General features: G+C 45.5%; 1 protein-coding gene across 2 annotated transcripts in view; it reads right to left on the reverse strand.

Annotated features, from left to right (window-relative positions):
* LOC142557582 (neuronal acetylcholine receptor subunit beta-4-like) overlaps positions 1-25,978 on the reverse strand; it is a 108,177-nt gene that overhangs the window by 64,333 nt on the left and 17,866 nt on the right. The window contains exons 6-8 of one of the 2 annotated variants that reach the window (XM_075669538.1): positions 23,877-24,037; positions 22,628-22,890; positions 19,087-19,518 (exon numbers count right to left, since the gene is read on the reverse strand). In XM_075669538.1, the coding sequence (XP_075525653.1) occupies positions 19,208-19,518; positions 22,628-22,890; positions 23,877-24,037 (735 nt within the window). In that variant the 3' untranslated portion in view covers positions 19,087-19,207. Of the gene's footprint in view, positions 1-19,086; positions 19,519-22,627; positions 22,891-23,876; positions 24,038-25,978 lie in introns of those variants that run through there. The other variant, XM_075669540.1, reaches the window with a different exon arrangement.

Consider the following 25,978-nt stretch of genomic DNA (forward strand, 5'->3'; position numbering starts at 1 on the left):
GGAAAAAATAACAAGGCAAAGGAACAGAAAGAAACGGCAACGCCATCAGCGCGAGTTCAGCAAAGGCCCGAAATCAAAATACTCGTGTGGCTCCGGCTTTCGCCTTTTTCTCGTTTTGCTCATCATCCTGAATTTCCATCTCCCGCCTTCCCCGTGTCTTCTCTAAGTGTTTAGTCGTTCAGACTGGATGTGTACCTCACAAGGCCACCACAGGTAGTGGTTTCTCCAGGACTGCCAGATCTTGAGCTTTCAACTAGCCTCACACATTCTGCTCGGCCGGGGGCCTGTGCAAACCAACGGCACAATGATGTAGTATTGTCGGTACAGACATATTATCACATACCTTTATAATCATAACATTTACAGCGTAACTACGGCGCTGCTGGCGATGGTGTGCAAATTATTTCGCAATGCCTTCAAGATACATCAATAGCAAATATATTATTACTTACCTTTCCCATACCAGTACATCTCGCCACATCTTCTCCCGTGGGTGGACGGCTCTTTGCAGTTTCGGAGGTATTTCTGCGCGAATAAAGAGGAATAAAGATGAATAAAGAGCTGCGAAGCAACTGACAACGGCGGCGGTCAGACCTGCGACGTAGCAGAGGGTGCTAAGAATCCCTGGCTCCGGACAGGCCAGCATTGGAATCTGAACCTGGCAACGTTTACCGCTAGAACGTTATCTAGTGAGGCGAGTCTAGCAGTGCTAGTGGAGGAATTAGATGACAGTAAATGGGATATAGTAGGGCTCAGTAAAGTTAGGAGGACAAAAGAAGCATATACAGTGCTAAAAAGCGGGCACGTCCTGTGCTACCGGGGCTTAGCGGAGAGACGAGAACGAGGAGTCGGATTCCTGATTAATAAGGATATAGCTGGTAACATACAGGAGTTATATAGCATTAACGAGAGGGTGGCAGGTCTTGTTATGAAGTTTAATAAGATTTACAAATTGAAGCTCGTACAGGTGTACGCCCCCACATCCAGTCATGATGACCAGGAAGTCGAAAGCTTCTATGAAGTCGTGGCATCGGCGATGGGTAAAGTCAAAACAAAATACACTATACTGATGGGCGACTTCAATGCCAGGGTAGGCAAGAAATAGGCTGGAGACAAGTTAGGGGGGGGGATATGGCATAGGTTCTAGGAATAGCCAGGGAGAGTCATTAGTAGTGTTGCAGAACGGAATAATATGCGGATAATGAACACCTTCTGCCGCAAGCGGGATAGCCGAAAGTGGATGTGGAGGAGCCCAAATGACGAGAGTAGAAGTGAAATAGACTTCATACTCTGTGCTAACTCTGGCATCATACAAGATGTGGACGTGCTCGGCAAGGTGAGCTGCAGTGACCATAGGATGGTAAGAATTCGAATTAGCCTAGACTTGAGGAGGGAAAGGAAAAAACTGGCACATAGGAAGCCGATAAATGAGTTAGCGGTAAGAAGGAAAATAGAGGAATTCCGGATCAAGCTACAGAACAAGTATTCGGCTTTAACTCAGGAAGAGGACCTTAGTGTTGAAGCAATGAACGAAAATCTTATAGGCATCATTAAGGAGTGTGCAATAGAAGTCGGTGGTAACTTCGTTAGACAGGATATCGGTAAGCTATCGCAGGAGACGAAGGATCTGATTAAGAAACGCCAATGTATGAAAGCCTCTAACTCCACAGCTAGAATAGAACTGGCAGAACTTTCCAAGATAGTCAACAAGCGTAAGGCAGCTGACATAAGGAAGTATAATATGGAGAGAATTGAACATGCTCTCAGGAACGGAGGAAGCGTAAAAGCAGTGAAGAAGTGAAACTAGGAATAGGCAAGAATCAGATGTTTGCGTTAAGAGACAAAGCCGGCAATATCATTACTAATATGGATGAAATAGTTCAAGTGGCTGAGGAGTTCCATAGAGATTTATACAGTAGCAGTGGCACCCACGACGCTAATGGAAGAGAGAATAGTCTAGAGGAATTTGACATCCCACAAGTAACGTCGGAAGAAGTAAAGAAAGCCTTGGGAGCTATGCAAAGGGGAAAGGCAGCTGGCGAGTATCAGGTAACAGCAGATTTGTTGAAGGATGGTGGGCAGATTGTTCTACGAAAATTGGCCACACTGTATACGCAATGCCTCATGAGCTCGAGCGTACCGGAACCTTGGAAGAACGCTAACATAATCCTAATCCATAAGAAAGGGAGCGTCAAAGACTTGAAAAATTATAGACCGATTCGCTTACTGTCTGTTGCCTACAACGTATTTACTAAGGTAATCGCAAATGGAATCGGGAACACCTTAGACTTCTGTCAACCAAAGGACCAGGCAGGATTCCGTAAAGGCTACGCAACAATAGACCATATTCACACTATCACTCAGGTGATAGAGAAATGTGCGGAATATAACCAACCCTTACATATAGCTTTCATTGATTACAAGAAAGCGCTCGATTCAGTCGAAACCTCAGCAGTCATGGAGGCATTACGAAATCAGGGTGTAGACAAGCTGTATGTAAAAATACTGAAAGATATCTATAGCGGCTCCACAGCTACCGTAGTCCTCCATAAAGAAAGCAACAAAATCCGAATAAAAGAGGGCGTCAGGCAGGGAGATACGATCTCTCCAATGCTATTCGCAGCGTGTTTACAAGAGGTATTCAGAGACCTGTATTGGGAAGAATTGGGGATTATAGTTAATGGAGAATACCTTAGTAACTTGCGATTCGCTGATGATATTGCGTTCCTTAGTAACTGAGGGGACCAATTGCAATGCACGCTCACTGACCTGGAGAGGTAAAGTAGAAGTGTGGGCCTAAAAATTAATCTGCAGAAAACTAAAGTAATGTTTAACAGTCTCGGAAGAGAACAGCAGTTTACGATAGGTAGCGAGGCACTGGAAGTGGTAAAGGAATACATGTACTTAAGGCAGATAGTGACCGCGGATCCGGATCATGAGACTGAAATAATCAGAAGAATAAGAATGGGCTGGGGTGCGTTTGGCAGGCATTCTCAAATCATGAACAGCAGGTTTCCATTATCCCTCAAGAGAAAAGTGTATAACAGCTGTGTCTTACCAGTACTCACGTACAGGGCAGAAACATGGAGGCTTACGAAAAGGGTTCTACTTAAATTGAGGACGACGCAACGAGCTATGGAAAGAAGAATGATGGGTGTAACGTTAAGGGATAAGAAGAGAGCAGATTGGGTGAGGGAACAAACGCGAGTTAATGACATCTTAGTTGAAATCAAGAAAAAGAAATGGGCATGGGCAGGACATGTAAGGAGGAGGGAAGATAACCGATGGTCATTAAGGGTTACGAGCTGGATTCCAAGGGAAGGGAAGCGTAGCAGGGGGCAGCAGAAAGTTTGGTGGACGGATGAGATTAAGAAGTTTGCGGGGACAACATGTCCACAATTAGCACAGGACCGGGGTAGTTGGAGAAGTATGGGAGAGGCCTTTGCCCTGCAGTGGGCGTAATGAGGCTGATGATGATGATGAAAGAGGTTGTATGATCAACTCTTGGACCGCGCCGCCAGCTTTGTGCAGACGTACAATGAACCTAAAGCGTGACTGAAGAAACTGAAGCTCAGTGTTCACAATTATATGACTATATCAAAAGCAGATATCCTAATTGTGTAAACTCTAGCCTTCAGATGGAACAATGATCGAACTAATATAGGTTATATTAGATATCTATGGCTATGATCCCAGGATTTTTTCGAGCCCGTCTCGTCGGCGGAAAACCATCATCATCAATGGCTCATAACACCGTAAGCAAGCAAAAATGCCCCGTAAGACAGAGGTTACGAGTGAGAGAGATAGAAAGCGCTTTAGTGAAAAAAGCAAAGTGTTAACCAGCGCATTTTCCCCTACGTCCTAGTCTTCAGGGAATGGGACAAAGGAGAAAAAGGGCCTTAGAAGAATGGCGGCAGAAGAAAAGAGGAAAAAATGCAAGTCTTGGGATGTTATCAGCACTGGAGTACAAGCACTCAGCAAAGTAAAGCGAGCTGTGCATACATTTTGTGGAATCACACATACCAGAGTTCATCGGCATGTTAAACTCCTGTAACACTTCACGGCGAAAGCCTGCTGCACACTTGGTAATGCATTAAGTTATACGATCGGAGGAATCAGACTTCTAGCAAGACATAACGAGCCGCAGTGTGTACTAAACGTGTGGCGCTGTAGGTCGACCTCCTCAACGACACATGCGAGCACCTGATGCTCTACCTAAAGGTGCAGCATGCTTGTGTCACTAAGCGTTACAAATCTGTAACTCAAGCCGAACACGATTACGTTGTATCCTCTCAGCAGGGCAAAGCAGTACTCGCGGTCATACACCTTGCTCCTGCTGCTTCGCACGTCGCACCTCGCTTTTTGCTTGGCTCGCATCCGATGCCGTAGAGTACCTTCGAGGCCTGCCGGAAAACCACCAGGCCCCGTGCGAGCGTCCTCAATCGTCGTTTTTCTTGCTTCGCAGTCGATGCCTCCGCAAACGCCGCCGCCATCGCGTGACGTCAGCGATGCAACACCTGGTTTTTCTGTCTGCGCGCGTCACTCTTTCCCCTCTCCACCCACCTCTCGCTCGGAGAAGGTCACGTGTTTTTCTGTCTGCGTGCGACAATCGATCCCTGTCCACACGCTGCTTACTCGGAGAACGTCACGTAGGTTGTAAAACGAAGCCTTCTTTGCCTCTTCCGTCGAATTTTCCAGTGCTACTGCTGTTGTTGCTGGTGGGTCTGTCTTGCACGTCGCATGAAGGGGTGGTTCAGAGCGTATATATACATGAATTGAGCGTCACAGAGAGGAAATGCGACGCGAGATACTGGTTTGGACCTTCCCATCGCTTCGAATGTCGACGCGATGGAAATATGTCGACGCCCGGGCGTTGGCATATTTAGCCTTTTGGCAGCTGTAATTATCCGTGACACCCCGCAGAAGCATTGGAGAAACTTCAGCGCATACCCTTCTACTAATGGGTGAGACTAGAGGGAGGAGGAGGGAGAAGAGGCGGTGAATGGGTAGAGCCGAATAACAGCCTTGCCACTCTTCGCTAGAAGTTTCCATACAAGGAAAGGGGGGGAGGCGGGCGATGGACGTGGAAAGCAAGAAAAACCGGACAGCCGTTGCGGCCAAACTGGAAACGCGGTACAATACGTTGCTGCTTCTACAGCGAAGATGTATACCTCTACCGTCCAAGGAAATTTTCGTGTCGCTGTGGTAAGGAAAAAAACTCCCGATATGTGGGCCAATCTCGAAGATTGGGAAATGCCGGGCCCACCCGCGGCGGAGGTGCAGTTCGCCATTACGGGGCCCACATACACAGCTTCGCTGCTCATCGTTCTTCACAGTGTGGAAAAGCACTGAATTTTTTTTTCTGAAAAATAAACATCATGCAAATTTGACAACTGACGCAGGGCGTGCGGGCGCAAAGAGCACCGCAGGCTCTAGGCGACACTATACGGAGGCGGTCGCACGTCAAATCAACACTTCTGCGCCCACCGCGGTAGCTTTCTGGATATGGCGTTGCTCGAGGTCGCGGGTTCCATTCCAATCGCGGTAGCCGCACTTAGGAAAGAAATAGAAAAACGCTACTGCTCTAACGTTTAGGTGCGCGTTAAGGAACACTACAGAAGAACTTCAGTTTGGCCTAGTTGGTGCTTACTGCATATCATATTGACTGCCGTGTAGTCGTTTTGTGTTCTCTTCGCCTGTCCTCGTCTGCATTAGTGGGCAATATGACGTTATGAAGAAACACTAGTGTGTCAAAATTAATCTGGAGCCCGCCACTAAGGCATGCCTCATATTCCGATTATGGTTTTGATACGTACAGCCCCATAATTTGATTAAACTTTAACGCTTCTGCCACGATGCGACGTGCCATGTGAGACCATGACAAAGCTCAATCCTCTCGGAGATCATGAACAATGGCGCACAACAACGCCTCAAGCAAACACGCCTCCCTGTGTGTTCTGTGGGCTACGCAGACACACAGCAGTGGTGCGCGCAAGGTAACGTTTACCATCAACTCACCGCTTTTCTATTGGACTAAACACTGAATAAATTAAACATTCGCCGTAGCAAACAGCGCAGAAAGCTTCCCTTACATCGATTCCCGTAGTGGGTCGGATCCGCATAATTTTTTGTACCACTTTTCACGCCTGCCATGTTTTGCCCGCGCTCAGTGCGAAATGTGCCACTTGAGGCTCTCGCTATAACATACAGAACAGCATAGGTTTCACTAAAGAACCTTGCTCAAAACAAGCATCCTAACCAAATAATTGATGCCATTCAGCGTGCGCCCACATGCAGTGCAAAGCACGTAGCGCTCTCCGCATACGCTTCCCGGCAAAGATTACTGCGGCGGCAGCTTGCGATACGGGTAGTGACGTCTCTATAGCCTTTCGTACATGAAATAACTAACCTAGCAACTGATTTCAATGTTGCTGCAGCGCCGCTAGGGGCGGCGGCGTGTTGTCAAAACTCCCATTACTACAAACTCATAAAGCATTGCATAACCCCCTCAGCAGTTGTAGTGGTGCTCTTCAACAGCTTCACTGGACATCCACTTTCGCAGGGTCGGGATGGCGAGTCAGTTTTTGTATTGCTTACGTGAAAACGTTACATTATTTATGCTGAGCGGTCCTTCGAGTTTTGCGCTGCGAGTAATGTACCATAGCGGTACGTGCTGCCCAAGCCAGCTAGCAGCAGTAGCCTGCGGTGCCAACGCCGCATGCCATCGACGCGGCGATGCCCATCGAGTGACGCGTCGGGGCGATGCCCTCACGCATCACCTGGCGCGCTAGCGCCGGTGTCCCCTGTCGCCCACTCCGTCAACGGCTATGCACCGTTGAGGAGCGCACGTGCGGACAGCAAGGGTGACGCGGCGTCGAGACCAATGGGAGCTCCGTCGAAGCGCACACGCGAGGTGGCGTCGTAGCCAATGGCAATGGGCGTTTAGGTGCCGTTTCTCTGCTATAGGCGCCAGACGGGGGGGGGGGGGGGGGGGGGGGGGGGGGGGGGCTCTTTCGCTCAACGCGCCATTTGACGCTTTCGCATGAAAAAAATATCGCCTGCTCCGAACAGCTGGTACTTAGAATGGCTCAGTGAATAAGGATAATGATTTATGCGTTCCGACGACATTGGATAGAGGCTCCAGAGCTAAAGCTTCCTCTTGCATGGGATTTACATCCTTCTAGGGTAATATTGGTTCGTGTTGCAAATTGAGGGGTGATCTTGTTCGCGCAACAAATTTCCCCGGAGTTGTTTACAAAATAGCGTGCTGAGACTGTGAAATACCATATGCTGGCGAATCCGGAAATTTCAAAGACTGCCTCAGACAACACCAGAATGACGCGACCAAAGGACACACAGCCTCTACGACATTGGCCGAACACACTGTTCGCACGGGCCGCAACATACGCTGGAAACCAGCGCAAGTCGAAGCCTCTGAAAAACGACTATCCTCTCACCTTTTACTAAGCCACCTATGCATACAATCTACTGATCCTACACTAAATCGCACACGAGGAAGTATTTAATAAGTTTATGCAAGAAGTGGGCGCAATGTCATCCCTATACTCGTACTTTACGCACTGCATTCTGTAGTTTTGCTCTATTGTGAACAAAGGCCCCGTACGGGTCCCGAAAAGTCATGTTTCTAATTTTTTTCTGATTTTGACACGCGTACGTTTTCTCTGACAATAATGAACTGTGAAAGAACATGCATGCACCTAAGGAAAACTTGGAGGACACTTAAGCTTTATCTTTAAACGGCCCCTCACCAGGCCACAAAGCGAACTTCGGTTATACGCTGGAAGTTGTTACATGTCCTCTAGGGAGCATTCTGCCGCAAGATTTCTTCAAATCGTCTCCATGATAGCCGAGATAGAAATATATAGAGATATTTCAGTGCCGCGAACCCATAAATTCAAGAGGCGAGCTCCACTGCTAAGCGAGACACTTTCTCCACTTGCCCCGTCCAGCCTCCGCAAGCAAAATTCACTCTCTTCGTTCTCTCATCCGGGCCTCGAGGATCGCATGACGCATACTTCGCGAGCCCCGCCTTAATTTTTTTTTTTTTCGCTCGCTTCCTTGCGGCGCGGCGCACTTCCGCTGACGGCGTCGCGCGCGAGCTGTTTTGATTGTGTCGTTTCGCGCAGCGCACGATTTCTCGCGCTGTGCACGAGGACAACTTACTAGCGGTATAAGCCAGTGCAGCACGAATACTGAGGAACACACAAGCGGTTCACAGAGCATGATCCCGCTCTGGAACACGATAGAAAATGACACAGTTTCGGTGTCTGCGCGCGTGACTGAACGACGTGGGAACAACCAGACGAAACGGAAGTACATCTCTCTTGCTGTGGTGTGAAGTAAAACAAAAACATGCAGACATTCATTTTGTGCGTTTTATTATTTCTATAAGCTATATTATTTCTACAGCTATATTGTTTCTATAAGCGATAGTGTCCACTTTGACACCTTGCTTCTGTCCTAATAAATGATTTCAGTGTCGAACGAATTTCTGACACAAATTCTTGAAACCCCCTGTTTCCTGAAATCGGCGAAGTACTCATTAATAGCGTCGTGCTTCTGCATTTCTCCTGCGGACTGTCTTCTTTCCAGCATGCCCGGCATGAAAACGGCTCTGTCACTAATAACGCAGTTGGGTATGGTGGCGCAAGATGACTGAGTGCCTACATGAGATGCATTTGCATTGCAGTGTACGTAATTAGGCTCATAATGATAATGACTAATGAAACACAATGAATCAACACTAACGAGCATACACTCCATAGAGAAAAATGAGCGGCTTTTGTTCCAAGGAAGTTGGTAATCTGAAAACGTCACGCGGGAAGAAGAATCCCAGAAAACGCACAGTACAGAGAAGATAAGTTATGAAATAATTACTAACTTCGCACAGGAGGTAATGAAACCATACTTACATCATGACTGTGATTGCGAAGATTAGGACCAATGCAGGCTTTACGGCGGACATCGTTAACGCTAGCTGGATCCTGTGCCTTTTCCCTCGTGAAGACTAGAAACCTGTGGCAAAATCTCCATGTCTTTATATAGTGGTATCGACTCACGCATTTGATACCGTGCCATACATCTCCTGTCTTTAGCGAAAGGATCGAAAGAAATAGTCATTGTCTGCCAACTTCTCGGGCTACTAAAGATATCTATATGCAAGAGACGTTGAAACTTGTTTTTTTCCTACACAAAGCAATATATATGAACTGACACTTGAGAAACAGCTTTTGGCTGAATAAAACAGCACAAGCAGCGAAATAATCAAATGCTAAGAACAAGTAACTCTCACTGTAGCTGCATCGTAAGCTCCACAAAAGAAATTCAGAACAACATAAGAAGCCCACCAATAGAAGTTTCGCATTAAATACTCAAAAAATGGAATTACAGAAAGCTTAGACAATCGACCAAGACTCGTGGTCATTTCAAAGCTGGCGCTGTGGTGGGAAGCAGGAGAAACACATAAAAACACACAAGAACAAGATAAATAAAGTGAGTCATGCGGTGGCAAACAAAATTTGTGCAAATCTAACGTTACTGTTGAAATCTATGTGGATCGACTCTATAGTAAACCGTCTGAATAAATACTATGCAACTAACGGCAATGTGCAGAACTCATCCTGTGCAACGTGTAATATCATGCAATGGTTATCCACAACAAAGATAGGAGAAGGAGGGTGTTGTTGGCTGCAGGCAGATCTAGGTATGCACGACATGCTGGCAACTACTTCTCACGAACGCCTCCTTTCGGGAAGGTTCGTCGTCTTTCGGAAGCGTAGCGCGACAGCGATGAACAAGAAGCACATAAAGAGGCGGAGCTGCGCACAAGCTCGCAATTTGTGAGCCATCTCGTGCATAGTACTGTGCCGGGCGCAACCACCTCCCGCCACAGCGCTCTGAAATAAGTCTGCCAACCGTTGCCAATCATAGACTAAGTCCACATCGCTTAGAGAAATCGCAGTTTCGCCCGAAAGGCGAAGCATCGATTGGGATAGCAAATTAGATCACAGCTATACGAAGTAAAGATAGTTGTTTTGTCGGCCTCATAAACTTGTAAACATAGGCGTACTAACCAAATTAGCAAGCGTGGTGTCACGCGCGCACAAGCAAACATGAACACATCCCACTCGATGACCACGGAAACTCGCTGTCGAAACGCTGCAGTGAGGAAGCGCGGCGGCAGCAACAAGCGAATTGACCTTCGTGCTGCCGCTCGCATCAACGCGAACTACGTAAGTCGCGAAAACACAGCGCAGTGCGGTCTCTGTACCCGTCGCATATGTCTTTCGAGATACAGCTGTCCGGGCGTGCAGGCGCGGCCGCTCGGGCCGCACGCATTAGAACTGGCCCCTTCTCGCTAACTTCCACCCGGAGCCTTACGCGTGACGGAAGACACGCTTCCTCCCCGCTTTCCTCCGTTGCGTGCGCGAGATTGAGCCGCGATCGCCGGCTCACGCTCGCACGCTTTCACTCGCACATACAACATAAGGCGCTCCGTAGCAATTTTTATCGCCCTTGGACTTTATAAGGAACCTCACGACGACGACGACGACGACGACGACGACGACGACGGCAGAAGTGCGCCTGGACTGCCCATATAAGTGTTATCGCAATAAGCAAAAACTGCGTGTTAGCGATTACGTCGCTGTGGAAGCTTTGGACCGCCAGCCGACTTGGATAGTGTTAACTCACTAAAATAGAGAGTTTTAGAATTGGGGACCTACCTAGACTCTGGGTCCCCAAGCCGCGTTGCGTAGGCTGCTGTTGGGTTTAGAGGAGCAGCAGAGTTTGAGAATTGGGTCAAACGCAGACAGAGTTGGGTCGAGCGCTCGGAACGCTGCCATGGGGTGAATAAGAAGGCGCTTGAAAGAAAAAAAAAAGAAAGAAAGCTTTTCATACAAGTGAAAGCAAACAGAATGCATTTTTGAGCAAAAAGTGCATGCAGTAAGATGCAATAAACGTAATCATCATCATCATCAGCCTAGTTACGCCCACTGCAGGGCAAAGCCTCTGGCCTCTCCCATACTTCTCCAACAACCCCGGTCACGTACTAATTGTTGCCATGTCGTGCCTGCAAACTTCTTAATCTCATCCGCCCACCTAACTTTCTGCCTCCCCCTGCTACGCTTCCCTTCCCTTGGAATCCAGTCCGTAACCCCTTAAACGTAATTACTGTGTTAGTACTAAGAGCTGAGTATGCTGTTTTAAGGCCCAAGACGGCTTGGGGACCCACGCTAGACAAATTGTATATCTGGATTATACGGACGTGCATCTATCTGTGCAGGAAATACACGGATGTGAGCCAGGCAAAGAGCTCAAATTTCAAAAGAAGGCCCAAGGCCCAATAACTTGCTACTACAACCTATCCTTCATGCAAGATAATGTAAAATAAGGCTGTCTCTGAAAAGTATCTTAGTGAAAAGCGACGAGAGCTTTGAAATCTACACAGCACGAACGTGAATAGCGATGCAAGGCACGTTCAGATGAAAACCTGCGTCCAGCTGCCGTTGCACTGAATAGCCGCTCAACTTAAACTTAAAAACGCAGTCAAAGAAGCTAAACGCGTTTTTTTTACAGTACACTTCCATCTCTGCTTACTGAAAATACTAAAAAATTTTGGAAAACTGTGAAGGGTTCCGAATGTAACACAATATCGTTAACTGATGTAGATGGTGCTGTTGTTCCACAAGAAGAATGTTGTTCTGTACTCAATGAAGTGTTTTCTAAATCATTTTTGAATAACGTGTTGCCCTGTGCCTCTCTACCTGAAATTGTTAAGATGAAGTTTCCTCCGATGGAGCCCTTGTTAATTGATTACGATGGTGTCGTGAACTTTATTCGTAAGTTAAAGATTTCGTCATCGTCAGGAATAGACGATATTAACTCTAAATTTTTGAAAAATACTGAAGTGTACTCATCCATAATATTGTGCAACATTTTTTCGCAATCTATTCTGTCGTGCTCACTACCAAAAGACTTTAAAGTCGGCAAGGTGGTTCCATTATTTAAGTCTGGCGACGTGCATTCACCTTTAAATTACAGGCCAATTTCTCTAACAAGTGTGCCATGCAAAATTCTAGAGCATATAATATACTCTAATCTCATCAACTTCCTAGAAACAAATTCATTTTTTTCATCTCGTCAGCATGGGTTCCGTAAATCATTTCCCTGTGACACCCAACTTATTTCATTTACACATGACATCTGTGCTGCGTTGGATAATGGATTTCACATTGACACCATCTTCTTAGACTTTTCTAAAGTATTTCATCTCGTCTCTCACCAATTACTTTGTCTAAAATTAAATACACTTAACATTGACCGTAACATTATCTCATGGATTGAACACTTCTTATCCAATAGAACACAATTTGTCTCAACTAACAATTTTGACTCTTCACGTTGTCCTGTCAGTTCCGGGGTGCCGCAAGGTTCCGTTCTCGGGCCTTCGCTTTTTCTCATTTATATTAATGATTTGCCTAACTGTGTAGCGTCCTCCATAAGGTTATTTGCAGACGATTGTGTAATTTACAGAGTAATATCATCAAATTCTGACACTCTAACACTACAATCTGATCTAGACAAGGTAACTAACTGGTGCGACACTTGGAAAATGCGACTTAACAGCCAAAAGTGCAAACTAATGAGGATTTCCCGCAATAATGCTTCGTCTAACCTATCCAACTATCACTTGAAGAACTCTGTACTCGAAGAAGTCAGTTCCTATAAATACTTAGGCGTCCACATAACATCTATTTTTCCTGGCAAACACACATAAACCACATCACTAACAATGCTAACCGTACGCTTGGTTACCTCCGTCGCAATTTCTCTATGGCACCCGCTAACTTAAAGCTACTTCTATACAAAACACAAATACGTACTAAGCTTGAATATGCCTCTTCTGTATGGGACCCTGGCTTGGATTACTTAACAAATGCCATAGAATCTATACAAAATCGTAGCGCGCGGTTCATTCTTACTAACTATTCTCGGACATGAAGCGTAACATCTATGAAGGCTACTTTAAACCTCCCTCTCCTCTCATCCCGTAGGAAGTTAGCACGCTTATCACTGCTGCACAAAATTTATTATTACAATCCGGAATTAAAATGTGAACTTTTGTCCGAACCTGCATATATATCATCTCGTACTGACCATCGGCATAAATTGAGCGTTCCACACTGTCGCACGAACCTATTTTTTTATTCATTTATTCCTAAAGCTACCAATGAATGGAATCATCTGCCGGCCTCAATGGTTAACATAACCGATACATCTGCTTTTAGAACTACTATTGAAGAATACTTTTGTTAATCCGCACTTTCTAATTTTTTTATTGTTATTATTATTATACCCTGTTGTCTGTACATGCTGTATATTTAGTTCCACTCCCTTCTATAACGCCTTCGGGCCTTGAAGGTACAACAACAAATAAATAAACAAATAAATAAGCTGCATGTGGAGGTACTTATTTCAGACGACCATTTGTTTATTCGTTTGTTTTTCTGCTAAATTATCACAAAAAGAAGGGTAACTGAACGTTCTGCAAAGTCGATAATTTGTGTTAGTTGGCGGTTACTATTGAAGCAGCGCCGTCCGTTGCGATATGTTTAGTGGCCCAATTGGCAAGACCGCGCCGGCAATGTTCGCTAGTGCCAGGGTCACTTCGCGAAAGCGCGACGTCGACCGGCCGGCTGGCGCTGGATGCACCGTTCTGAAGCACCTGCCGCTGCTGTGCTTTTTTTTTTTTTCAGCTTAGTGCATGCGATAGGATTTCTACGATGCGGGCTCAGTTGTCGACGCGGCGGTCTGCATATTTTCCACAATGGCTATAGTTCTTTTTTTTTTTTTTACCTGGACACCGCCGGCGATCTGGCCGGCTCATGAAAATGCACGTGCCTAGAAAAACAACCTTACGAAGGGAATAGGCAAAATAGAAGGCATGATCCATTATAGAATTGCAACACAACTCAGTGTGCGAATAGGTTAAGGTCAAAACTTCGCAGCGTTCTTTCTGCCTCGACAATGCACAAGCTATTATTTGTAGGAGCATATGGTTGACTTAGCCGAGAGCCCAATAACCTCCAACTTTGGCGTTTAAAAAATTAATACGTTTTCGTAACTTCTCAACTGCATAGGATGCATGCAGAGCTACCTAATGATTTACCACAAATATTTTTAGACAGACCACCAAGGCTACTTTGTTTACCTTTAATTTAATAAATTAAATATCTAATTTAATGAATTTAGTTAGTAAGCGAATGTTTACAAGTTTATACGACCGATAAAACTACTATCATTGCTTCGTACAGCTACCTACTAATTTGCTATCGCATCTGGGCCGCGTAGGTTCCTAGCTTGCGCACGCGAGATTCAACCGCCGCTCGCCGGCTCACCCTCACACGCTTTCCCTCTGCGGAACCTCACGGCGACGGCGACGCCGACGGCAGAAATGCGCCTGGAGGGTCCATATAATTGCTACCGCAATAAAAAAAATATTCAGTAGCTGCTCCACCTGCACGTAGCAGCTACTGAATTCTTTATTTTAACGTTTTCCTAAAGCTTTGACTTATGTATCTTCATGACTTCATGCATCATTGGGCAATAAGAAGTATAATATACATTTTGTACTGCTTGATAAACAAGAAAATTGTCGTCGTTGCATTCGCCCGGAGCGCTGCGTTGGCGAGTATTTTTTGGATAGAGGTATAATGCAGAAACTCCCGCGTTATAAATCGTAGTGCGGATTAGAGAATACCAGGTGGTCAGAATAGCAGAAGCCGTCCATTACGGCTTGCCGCATATCACCTTTGGGATGTTTTACACCATTAGTTTACACGAGTCCTGTCTCTTAAGAGTTCATCGGTGTTGAGGAGTTGCCATTTGCTTCAAGCAAGGTGCTTTTCAGCTGCCTGTCTGCTATATATATTTCAAGCTAGCTGAGCAAAATCCAAAACGCATGCACGTTGTACTTTTGAGTGCAGGGCAAGTCATGGAGGAACATTCCAGTAAAAGTACATATACATGTCTTGCATAGTGCACTCTGTGAATTCAATTTCTTCAGTGTACCAAACAGAATATAGATAGAGAATTTGTTGATAGCCATTCTTGAAATTTTTCCATAGCTCTATTCAGTATGGAGCATTTCTTCTTAAAACTTGTTCAGGAGTAGTCAGTCCAATATAATGCAGAACACTCTTTGTGAGACACTTTCACTATGAATATTACATAGCTGAGCACTCCAGGCAGCTGCGTTTAGTACAGTTAGTTTACTGTTGCTAAATTCAAGAAAACTGTAATAACAAGGACTGTTTGAAGGACTTTTGAAGTCTTCCTGTAAAGTTGCAATGTATACTGCAGAAGTGTTGTCATCGGATTTGTTAGCAGACATGTTTGGCTGAAGCCGTTCTAAAGGAGGGAAAGAGATAAGTAGAAGGCAGGGAGGTTAACCAGAATAACGTCCGGTTGGCTACCCTACACCGGGGGAATGGGAAAGCGGGAGAACAAAGATAACAGGGAGAGAGAGGAGGGAATGAAAGAAGGAAATTGCGGTGAGTTCACTGACGTGTGTGGTGTTACAGAAATTGTACTAATAGTCATAGATGGTCGCACAAGCCCGTCGTTCTTAAGAAGCACAAAAGCGCCTTCACCGCTTTGTGGGACGACGGGCGATGGGGGCGGTGTTCCAGCCGCACCTGCACAGAAAGTGGCCGATTGTCCAGTTTTTGGAAAGCTTTGGTAAGTTCTTGTCTCTCCGGGGTGTAAGCCGTTCTAAAAGATTTCAATATGCTTACTGTAGCTGATTTATGGTTACTTCACAAACTTCTATAATTCCTAAATGAAACAGGTGCAAAGTCTGTGCAGCAGTACTGCTTTTGTCGCTTTTGGGCGGCGTTCCATTTCCCACAAGGACGTTGCCCAGAAAGAGGCTTTGGACCCCAAATGTGTGAACGCCATTCTATGTATGTGTGGCAAGGCAGTCAGTAGAAATTTTCACTTTCATTACAGGTCATTTTATCTTAAATTCTTGAAGATGTCTGCTATATGCTGTCTGGTCCACATACACTGGCGCAATGCATCAGGCTATTCTATTTTTGCATTTTTTCCTCCCTAAGGCTCACTGCACGACAGTTTGACCTCGGGGATATTAAGAACGCATTCGTCGCTGCTTGATAGTGGCTTCTGAGGTTGCAAAATAAATATCTCTGTTTGAAAAGATTGTTGCTTTTTGCTCATGTTCAAAGTTACATTATAACAGTACCAGAATTTTAAAAAATGCTGAAGAATGCGAGTAAATGTCACCAAGATGTTTCTGAAACGTACAAAAAAGTTGCAAGTATGTCTCTAGAGTGAGCTAAAGAAAGTTGGCAAAACGTGTGAAGGACGTTTCTAGCGTGAGCAAAAGAAAGTTTGGAAAACATTGCTAGAATCTTTCTACGTCGAGGAATAAAAAAAATGGAAGAATGTTACTGTAAGGTTTCGGAAACTATTACGATGTTTAGTAAATCCTGCTTTTATTGTCTTTAGGTGTGTTCATTCATTGTATAAAGACAGTTTTTAAAAAAATTATCATTCAGTATCGGTTGCCAACAGTCGACAGAGTGTTGGTATGCAGTATTTAGGAAGTGTAAAAACGGTATGAAAACATTTAATAAGCCATCGGTAGGTTCTAGTAACATGTCTAAAAAATTTGTTGAAAATTGCTCGGAAACTTTGTGCTGCCGATGAAATGTTTCTCTCATTGGCATTAACAGGTGCCCCAGACAAATGCCACCAATTGCTAACAGGCGTGATGGATGCGAAAAGACCATGCCGTAACGATCGCGTCAGCGAAGTATTCCTTGGAAGTAAAGTACGATGTTGGGCTAGTTGGGGAATAGCAGCCAAAGTTAGTGGTACAAAAGATTTTTTAAAAAAGAAGATGGACAAAAAGACTGCCAACTCAATAATAAGTGTATATAAGGATTATGCGGATGTGCATCTGTTTTGGAAATACACGAATGTGAGTCAGGAAAACAGCTGTAAATTCAAACAAACACACAAGTTCCAAAGACTTCCTGCCAAAACCTGTTTTTCATGCAAGATAATAACTACGATGCCGGCTCTGCTGCCGGCGCGGCAGTCAGCACAATTTTCACAATAGCTGTAGTTGTTCTACCTGGACAACGCCAGCGATCCTTCCGGCTGATCAATATGCGCATGCCGATAAACACAACCTTACGAAGAGAATAGGCAGAATAGAAGGCATGATCAATTCTAGAAGTATAACACGACTCAGTGTGCGAATAGGTTGAGGTCAAAGCGCGGTAGCGTTCTTTTTGCCTCGGCATTGCGTAATCTATTATTTGTAGAAGCATCTGATCGATGCAACCGAGGGCCCGATAAGTCGCAACTTTCGCGTTTAAAGAACGCTACCTTTTTGTAACTTCTCACCTGCATAGGATTCACGCAGAGCCATCTAATGATGTATCACAGATATGTTTAGACCGGCCACTAAGGCTACTTTCTTTACCTAGAACATGGAGCGCTTTGCAAGAAAATTGAACATTAGGAATTTTTTTTTTCAGGCGATCGGCTAAACCTTCAAAACTTCGAATGGTTTAGGTTATGCTACATCAACTAAGCTACCATTGTACATATTGTCTGCGCCTTCTGGATTTTGCTGCATTCTGGAAAAAAAAGAAAGAATTTGAAACTTCGCAATTTTACTCGCTTTTGCCGGTGCCAAAGGCACTCGAAGTATTCAAATATTAGAAAACTTGGCTATTTTGGCAGCGACGCTACTGCAGCGTCTTCCCAACATACCATTTCAACGAAGGGATCATACCAGGTGCCTTTGGAAAACAAATACATCTTTAATTGATGTCTGCTAGCTCAGCTGGGCAGGGAGAATAAATTGTCACCAGCACGCTAGAAAATTTCTTGCAAGAAAAATAAACGGAAAGATCGAATTTTGAACTTCACGAATACATGTGGAAATTTTTTTTCAGCTATATCTGTGATGTTCGAAAAAAAAAAAAGACGCTGGTTTACTATGAAAGGAGAAACCCGAAGTGAAATGTTAGTTTCTTTATTTCGCGCCGAAATTCCAGTTTATGTTACGTCATTTTGAAGTTACGGAGTCCAAAGTAATATTTTCAGAAGTATTCTAACAATTTATTGGCATTGAGCAGCTCGATTCTAATAGACGCCGTCTAAATCCAAGCCGTCAAAGTGAAGCACGGCGGGAAATTCCACGCGGCGCAGCCACCCAGCCGTCTTCCGCATTTCCCCTTTTCTGGCAAGCCAAGATTTTTCGCACGGCAATAGTGACCCTTTTGGTATTGTTGTTAGGTTTTTTACTAGTACAGTCCAAAAAAAAAGTTCTCTTTAGTGTCACCTTAATGTTTGGAGGACGCGTAAGCTTCGCCTTTAAGAGTGAAATACGATAGCCCTCAAAAGACCCCTGACAGCTTCTCATGGTTCCCGGCAACTGGAGCGTATGTAGCCGTAATGCGTACCGGGAAACGCTGCCCGCGAACGTTATGCACGAAGGCTGGCTTTCTGGTCGAAATGCGGTCTCTTGCGTCGGCCGCGATGCGAAGGAAGCGAGCGCCATCTAGAGTTCTTGCAAGGAACCGGTGGCGCCGCTCCGTGGACCCCGAGACACACGCGCGCAGGCGCGCGCAACTGGCGGACGCCGCGGCTGGTTTGTGAATGGCAGAAACGCTGGAAAAGGGGTTTCTTTGAGTTTTCGCGTAACCTAGTAATGTTTTCTCGTATAGTCAAATTACAATCCGAGAGCAATCGTGCCTGTGGGTTGCGTGTAAGTCGCAAGTTAGGGTTTCTTTCCATGCATTTTAGCTTGAAAAAGTCAATTAGTTCAGTAAATTCCTTGCGTCACATGGAGTGTATGGGTGTAGCTGCTCCGAATATTTTTTCGCCGTAATGACGTCCGACGCCGACACCAGATATGCAGCGACACGTGCTCCTTAACGCTATTGCGTTAAAGTATAGTGAGCAGCTTTTGTACATGCATTTGTACATGTAAACGGCGGTGTCTTAAAAACCATTTGGCGTTATATTTACAACTCTCAAAGGTGTGCGTACAGGAACCCAAATTAAGAGGCTGCCACGGCCGAATTCAAGCGAGTCGATTTCGGCTTGTTAGCGTTCCAAGTTATAGTGACAGTACATGGGAGCGTCACAGGCAGAGGATGACGTAAGCAGCCGTGAAGACGAGGCCGAGGACAAGGTCCAGAGCGCGAGCCGCCGTGTACCACTCGCGGGCCACGGCGTTGTTGTAGCACTTGTTCTGCACACCGCCATCGTCATCGCCAACGCCAGGTCGGCCTGCAGGACAGGGACAGGGCAGCCGGTGCACCACGAACTCGGAGAGCTTCACGAGGAACACTGGCAGAGCACAGGACGGCGGACTCCGGGCCATGTTTGTGCTGAGAACGGTGCTGACCGCGATGAGGGCGTTCGTCAACACTCCACCTCCGAGAAGTTTGACTGCGAATCAAGAGTCCACTGGTTATCTGCCCTACTCATTTATGATCGGCCACACTCTATTTTTTTTCTATGGATGCAGGGATAGACGGACGGACGGACGGACGGACGGAATGACGGATGGACGGACGGATGGATGGATGGATGGATGGATGGATGGATGGATGGATGGATGGATGCTATGAGCATCCCCTTTGGAACGGGGTGGTGGGCTGCCCCACCAAGCGTTTGTTAATATATTGCCTACTGGCCTACCTATGTTCAAAAAGAAAAGGAAAAATAGCCACATGCCGTGGATTCCTACAAACATATTTTCTGAACCCCTATTGTGAACTTTGTTTTTGTACGCCTCCGTTTGTCATTTCCCTACTTTTCTTCTACCAATCTTCCAATCGCTTCTTACTAATCCCTGTTGCGGACATGTCTACTTTCCCTTCACTCTCGCTGATACCAAAAGCTTCAAGGAGGCCAGGCGTGCCTAAATCGACCGCTGGGCAGATATCTTCACATTCTAATAAAACATGCTCCATCGTTTGCCTAACTTTGCCGCATGGAACACACGCTTCTTCTTGCGTGTTGTTTCTCGCTTTATAAGTGCGTGTTCTGAGGCATCCTAGGGCGCTATAACGTAAAGCTATTCCGTACTTTTTTTTTTTATTCCAATTCTGCAATCAGCCCTCCACGATTGGTCACAAACTTTCTTGGACCACTCCCACTTCGTCTGCCTATCACGAGACGTCATGAAAACCGCGATTGCTTCCCATCTGATATCACGTGTATGCACTGATTATGCATGATTGGACGGAACAAAAGAAAAATAGTTATTTCTGATTCGACGCCTTTTCCCTATTACACCTCGGCTATTGGTCAAAAGTTTTTGGGCTGCACCCACTTCATATGTCTGTCACGCGACGTCACTAAGCCGCGAGAACTCACCGAGTCAAAGTGCCGTGTACGCGTTAAAGATGCATTAATATGCCGAACAAAACTGAATTTTCTTCTGAATAGCCGCAGGCTGTCCCGTTCCGAAAGAAATAAAAGATGGCTGCCGCCGATCGCTGAGGCACTGGCTACTTGCGCCAGCCGGAGAGCATGGGTTTATTTGCGTACAATAAAATTTTTGCGTGGCCACGTAACGTGTTAGAGTCCTTTTGGCACGTTTACGACCTCGCTCTGCCAACTCTTCATTGCTGAGCATTCGTTTTAGCGGCATGTTTTTTTACCTTCCGTTGCACGCCGCCGCGATTTTCGGCCAACCACCGATTTTCAACAGCCACCAAGTAAGGGAAAGCGGATTAATCTTAGATGCCGGCACCACCCTCTTCATCCGGTTATCGATTTTCAGAGCACTGGCTCGGCCCCCTCGAATCCCTCTCCACTTGAGCGTGCTCCTAGCCTTTTGTCAGCCAATTAGATGAGACAAGCCGCTCAATGTAGGCAATGCTATTCGTTTTAAAGCCAACAAAAGTGACCTCCTATAAATGAGGACAGCGTTTGAGTGGTCTCTTCAGATAACCCTGCGGGTCACCGCGCAATGCGGCGGTTACACAAATTTGACGTCAGAAGATTGGAATAAAAACATATTGGAATAGTTTTACGTTATAGGGCCCCTAACCTCGCTTCGAAAGGTGATGAGCTTCTCTTCTAGTTATCATAAATTGTTCCTTTCCTGATTTAGTTTTTTTCCCCTGAAGTAGTTACTTAGCAAGTTTCTTTTCTATTGCCGCCCCTATGAGATAATCTCAGTCTCTGTGATTTTCCGCTTGACGTTCTTTGCTGTATGTTGCTCACCATGCAGGTCGTATACTTGCTGGTAAGCTTCCTAGCGCCGACTGCAATCCCTGCGGTGCCGAGGAAACTGTAGAACATCTACTGTGCTACTGCCCATCTTTTCAAAACGAAAGACATGACCTCTGCACAGCTCTCAATCAGCTAGATAGCACACCGTTCACCTTGAAGAAGATCTTGGGACCATGGCCTCGCATATCGTAGCTACAAAAGGCCACAAAAGCTCTGCTGCGATATTTGAAGGCAACTGGATTGAGTCAGCGACTATGATCCGGACTGTGTGACTGAACGATATCCCCGGTGGACTTTCTCTTCTTCTTTTAATCTTTCCGTCCCCTTTTCCCTTTCCCCAGTGTAGGGTAGCCAACCGGGCTCAGTCCTAGTTAACCTCCCTACCTTTCCTTATCATTTGCTCTCTCTCTCTCTGTCTCTCCTAGTTCTTTTCCACCACTATGAACCAATGTTTTTTCCTGCGCGAATACCACCCATGAGGTAATCTCAGCCTCTGTGATTTTCTGCTTGACGTTCTTTGCTGCCATGTCGCTCACCATACAGGTCGTATACTTGCTGGTAAGCTTCCTAGTTCTCTTCCTTCACTGTGAATCAATGTTCTTCCTGTACAAATACCTAAACACTCTCCCAGCCCATTTCCTTTATTCCACATTCTTCATTCGTTATTCATAATCAATTTTACTGTGAGCTTCACTCACTTCAAGACTTGTCCAGCCCATATCACTCTGCACAGCTTCATCCGTAAGTGCCCAATGCGAGGCGTCCCATTGACCTTCGGCTGCCATCGAGTCCTGATTGTACCCCTGATTTCAAGCCGACAACCGCATTTCCAAATGTAAGTCCTGGAACCATTACACCTTCCCACGTACCTCGGAGCACCTCGTATATATTGTGTCCCCATAGCGCTCGGAGTTTCATTTGACTTCAATCTCGATCTCCTTCGCTGCCTGTTGGCGCACCCCACGCTGGGCCGCTGGTTCTATGGCATAACAGCTGAAGACAAAGCTATGTCGGGCGAACGCTGGCCACAAGCATACGATAAAAACGGGCTGAGCTTTATCACGGTTGTTCTTTTCGTTCTTTCCGATACAGAAATAGGGAAAAAAGACAGGACATTCACTTTTACCCAAGAAACCATAACACTTCGGCAATCGGTGATACCACCCGTAGCGCGTACAACCCAATAAAAATCAGCTGGAAGAAGCAATTGTGTCTGTTCACACTTCACTTTCTCGTGAATTCTCTTGTGTTAAAGAAAATTGCCATCTACATGTCAATGCATCTATCCATCTATGATTCCTTCGGTGCTCACCTATCCTGGGCACGTGGCTAGATCCCGAGACGACGTCATCCGTTCGGTAAAGCAGAAGCAGTGAGGTCAGCAGGGTGGCTCCAACGAGCGTCAGCTTGCGCTCGGATTCGGGCGGAAGCCAGAAGACGAGCAGCGAGAGCAGCACCACTGCGACGGCGGGCAGCAGGACGGTGAACAGGTGCAGCGAAGTGCGCCTCTCGAGCAGGAAGTGGAACGAAATCTTCGGGTACTCGTACTCACCCATGTTGAAGCTCAGCAACGACCTGCCCACGGGAGATTGGCGTGGTGTACATTGAGGCACATCAGTGCACCTTCAAGTTCCGTAATTTGCTCAGCTACCGTACACATTAACTGAGTTATCACCCGCCGCTTAGCAGCTTTGGCGTTGCACAGCTAAACCCGTGGGCGCGGTATCGAGTCCCGGCGCGGAGGCCGCATTTCGACAGGGTAGAAATGCAAGAACGCCCGTGTAGTGTGCAATGGGCGCACGGTAATGAATCCCAGGTAGTTGAAATCGATCCGAAGTGTCTTACTACGGCGTGCCGCATAATCATATCGTAGTTCGGGCACGTACAACTGTAAAATATAGTTTTATCTAATTAGATGAGATATTTTACCTTGTTTTCTTATATTTTAAGTAATGTAAATGTGTACAAAGCCTTATAGAGTAGAATGTCTGCGCAATCAGCATATGGCCATTTTTCAAACAACTTCTAATGAATTCATAAACAGATTATATGCAGTTATAGCCATTTACCACATGTTTCCGATCAGTTTCCGTTTCCACAGGATAATAAACTTCAGAACAATTCCTTCACTAAAGTATTTTTACTATCTTTATAGAAATTAAGTATACAAAATAACATAAAATGTAGATTGAAGCAGCTTATTGCTATTTGCTAAAGAATTTTCAGCCGGCTTGTGAGCATTTTACAACCATGTTCTAAACAGCTACAACCAGTTTCTCACTAGTTTCATTCTCAGCAATACGATAGCCATCGGGCAAATTATCTCCTTAATGTATAACGCTATTAGAGCAGCAATAGTGTCAAAGGACACCAGGTGGTCGAAGTCCATCTGGAACATTCCACCAAGGAGTCTCTGGTAGACTCATGGTCGCTTTGGGACGTTAAACCCCACGAATCAATCATTTGAATTGGTGGTGTGCTTACCAGCATATTTCCCACAATGGTGAATGACAGAAAAGCCAGCGTAGAATAGTTATATGGGCCGTTGCAGCCGCACTTACCTCTTACCCGCTATGGAGATAACTCTGAATTCTGAATGTTCCTGTTCGGGAAGCGTCGGCTGACCCGTCAGCGTAAGGTTGACTTCCTTCTCCTGCGAAATGGCGTTGGTGAAGGCGATGCCGCAATTGTGCCGGTCGAACGGGAAGTCGCTCATGTCCGTCTGGGCAAAGCAGTGAACAGAAAAAGAAAGAGAAGCGAGATAAGAAAAGCTGGAAACTTAGTTAGAAATTAAAATGACGCCAAGAATTTGCGTACAGCTCACCGTCGATCTGTACGCAGATCCTTGGCGTCTTTATCAGTATTGTCAAACGCTACGCCGGCTTTGCTACTGAATAAGATAGCCTCTGGACTGAGGTTCCTGATCATTCACTAAACTTTTTTCGCTCTATTAAATAGACGCTATAAGTAAACACTTAATCACTTTAGAGTGATAAAGTATTGCTTCGAAAATAAATAAATTTGACGTGGTCGCCGATTCAGCCGGCGCAAGGATTCCCTCGAACACGGCCTATCGCCTATTGCTTCGAATCTTTATTTATTTTAATTAATTTGAAACAAGAGGGGGATGACTAGAAGAGTAAATGAATTCCAAACCTTTTCGTTTTTTTTAAATTCTTCTCTCCAAGACCTCAGCGCAGATGTGTCAGGGTGACGTCAAAGATTTCAATGAATATTCTCTCATTTGGGTCATGATGGCGCAGCAAATGTTGTCGGAACTTGCTAAGTTTGGCCTTTGACTCTCGTAGAATACATATAGTCCATGTTTACAGATAATCATATTTACTAGGTGCGACGAGACACCGTAGAATTCGATGACGTCACTGCTGGCTGGCGCGGAAATATCACGACGGTGTCGCCTAATGCCTTTCGTTGTCGATTCTTTTTCTGGATTAGCAATTCTTTTTTTTTCTGAGAGTGGCGAGTGACATTGTTGGTATTTCAGTAACATAACTGACTAATACTGCCCAAGTTAGTTTTGGGGCTCTGTTGTCGACCCGGCGGTCTGCATATTGTCCACAATATCTGTAGCTTTTTTTTTTTTTTACCTGGACAGCGCCAGCGATTCGGCCGGCTCATGAATATGCGCGTGCCGAGAAAAACAACCTCACGAAGAGAATAGGCAGAATAGAAGGCATGATCCATTCTAGAAGTATAACATGGCTCAGTGCTCGAATAGGCTAAGGTCAAAACGCGGCAGCGTTCATTCTGCCTCGACACGGCAAAAGCTATTATTTGTATGAGCATATGGTCGACTTAGCCGAGAGCCCGATAACCTGCAACTTTCGCGCTAAAAAATGAATACCTTTTTGTAACTTCTCACACACAAAGCGCGCATGAAGAACTATCTAATTATTTACCACATATATTTTTATACAGACCACCCCCTTAAGGCTACTTTGTTTACCTTGAAAACGAAGCTTTTTGCAAGAAAACTGAACTTTACGGTCTTTTTCAGGAGATCGGCCAACCCTTCAAAGAGTTTAGGCTAGGCTGCGTCAAGCGGACTACAATTGTATATTTGGTTTGTGCCTTCTGGATTTTTCTGCATTGTGCGATTTACCCGTTGACGTCCGAACTGCGCTCCTTGACGGAAGAACTTCGTAAACACTGTCATTGACTGGATTATATTGACAGCATTTCCCGTCGACCAGTAGACTCTTATGCCTCAGTTTAAATGGTTTCTGGAGGTTCTTGCCGAACTCGATTAATTTCTTTCGTAAGTGGCGAGTCTTCGGGCAGAAACCTTCGCTAATGCCTATGTTACTGCCTTTGAGCTTATGACACTTCGAAAGAATCACTTCTTTTATTTTACTATTGGTAAACTTCACTATTAGTGGCCGCAATTTAGAGGGGTCATAGCGTCAGATTCTGTGTGCACAGGATATGCTTTCGCCAGGAACATTAGTTTTCAGGAGGGTGTCCATTGTTCCTCATATTTTTTTTTTTTTGCTCTGATTGCTGTGTGTTCACGTCATATATGCCGTAGAACGCGAGGACGTCCCGGCGAGTGCGATCCCCTGCTTCGTCTAGTCTCGAATGAAGCACGACTGTTGCTTTTCCAGCACATATGAGTGACTGTTCTAGCGCACGAACGTCTGTT

Source organism: Dermacentor variabilis, chromosome 9, assembly GCF_050947875.1.
Source record: "Dermacentor variabilis isolate Ectoservices chromosome 9, ASM5094787v1, whole genome shotgun sequence".
Lineage (NCBI taxonomy): Eukaryota > Metazoa > Arthropoda > Arachnida > Ixodida > Ixodidae > Dermacentor > Dermacentor variabilis.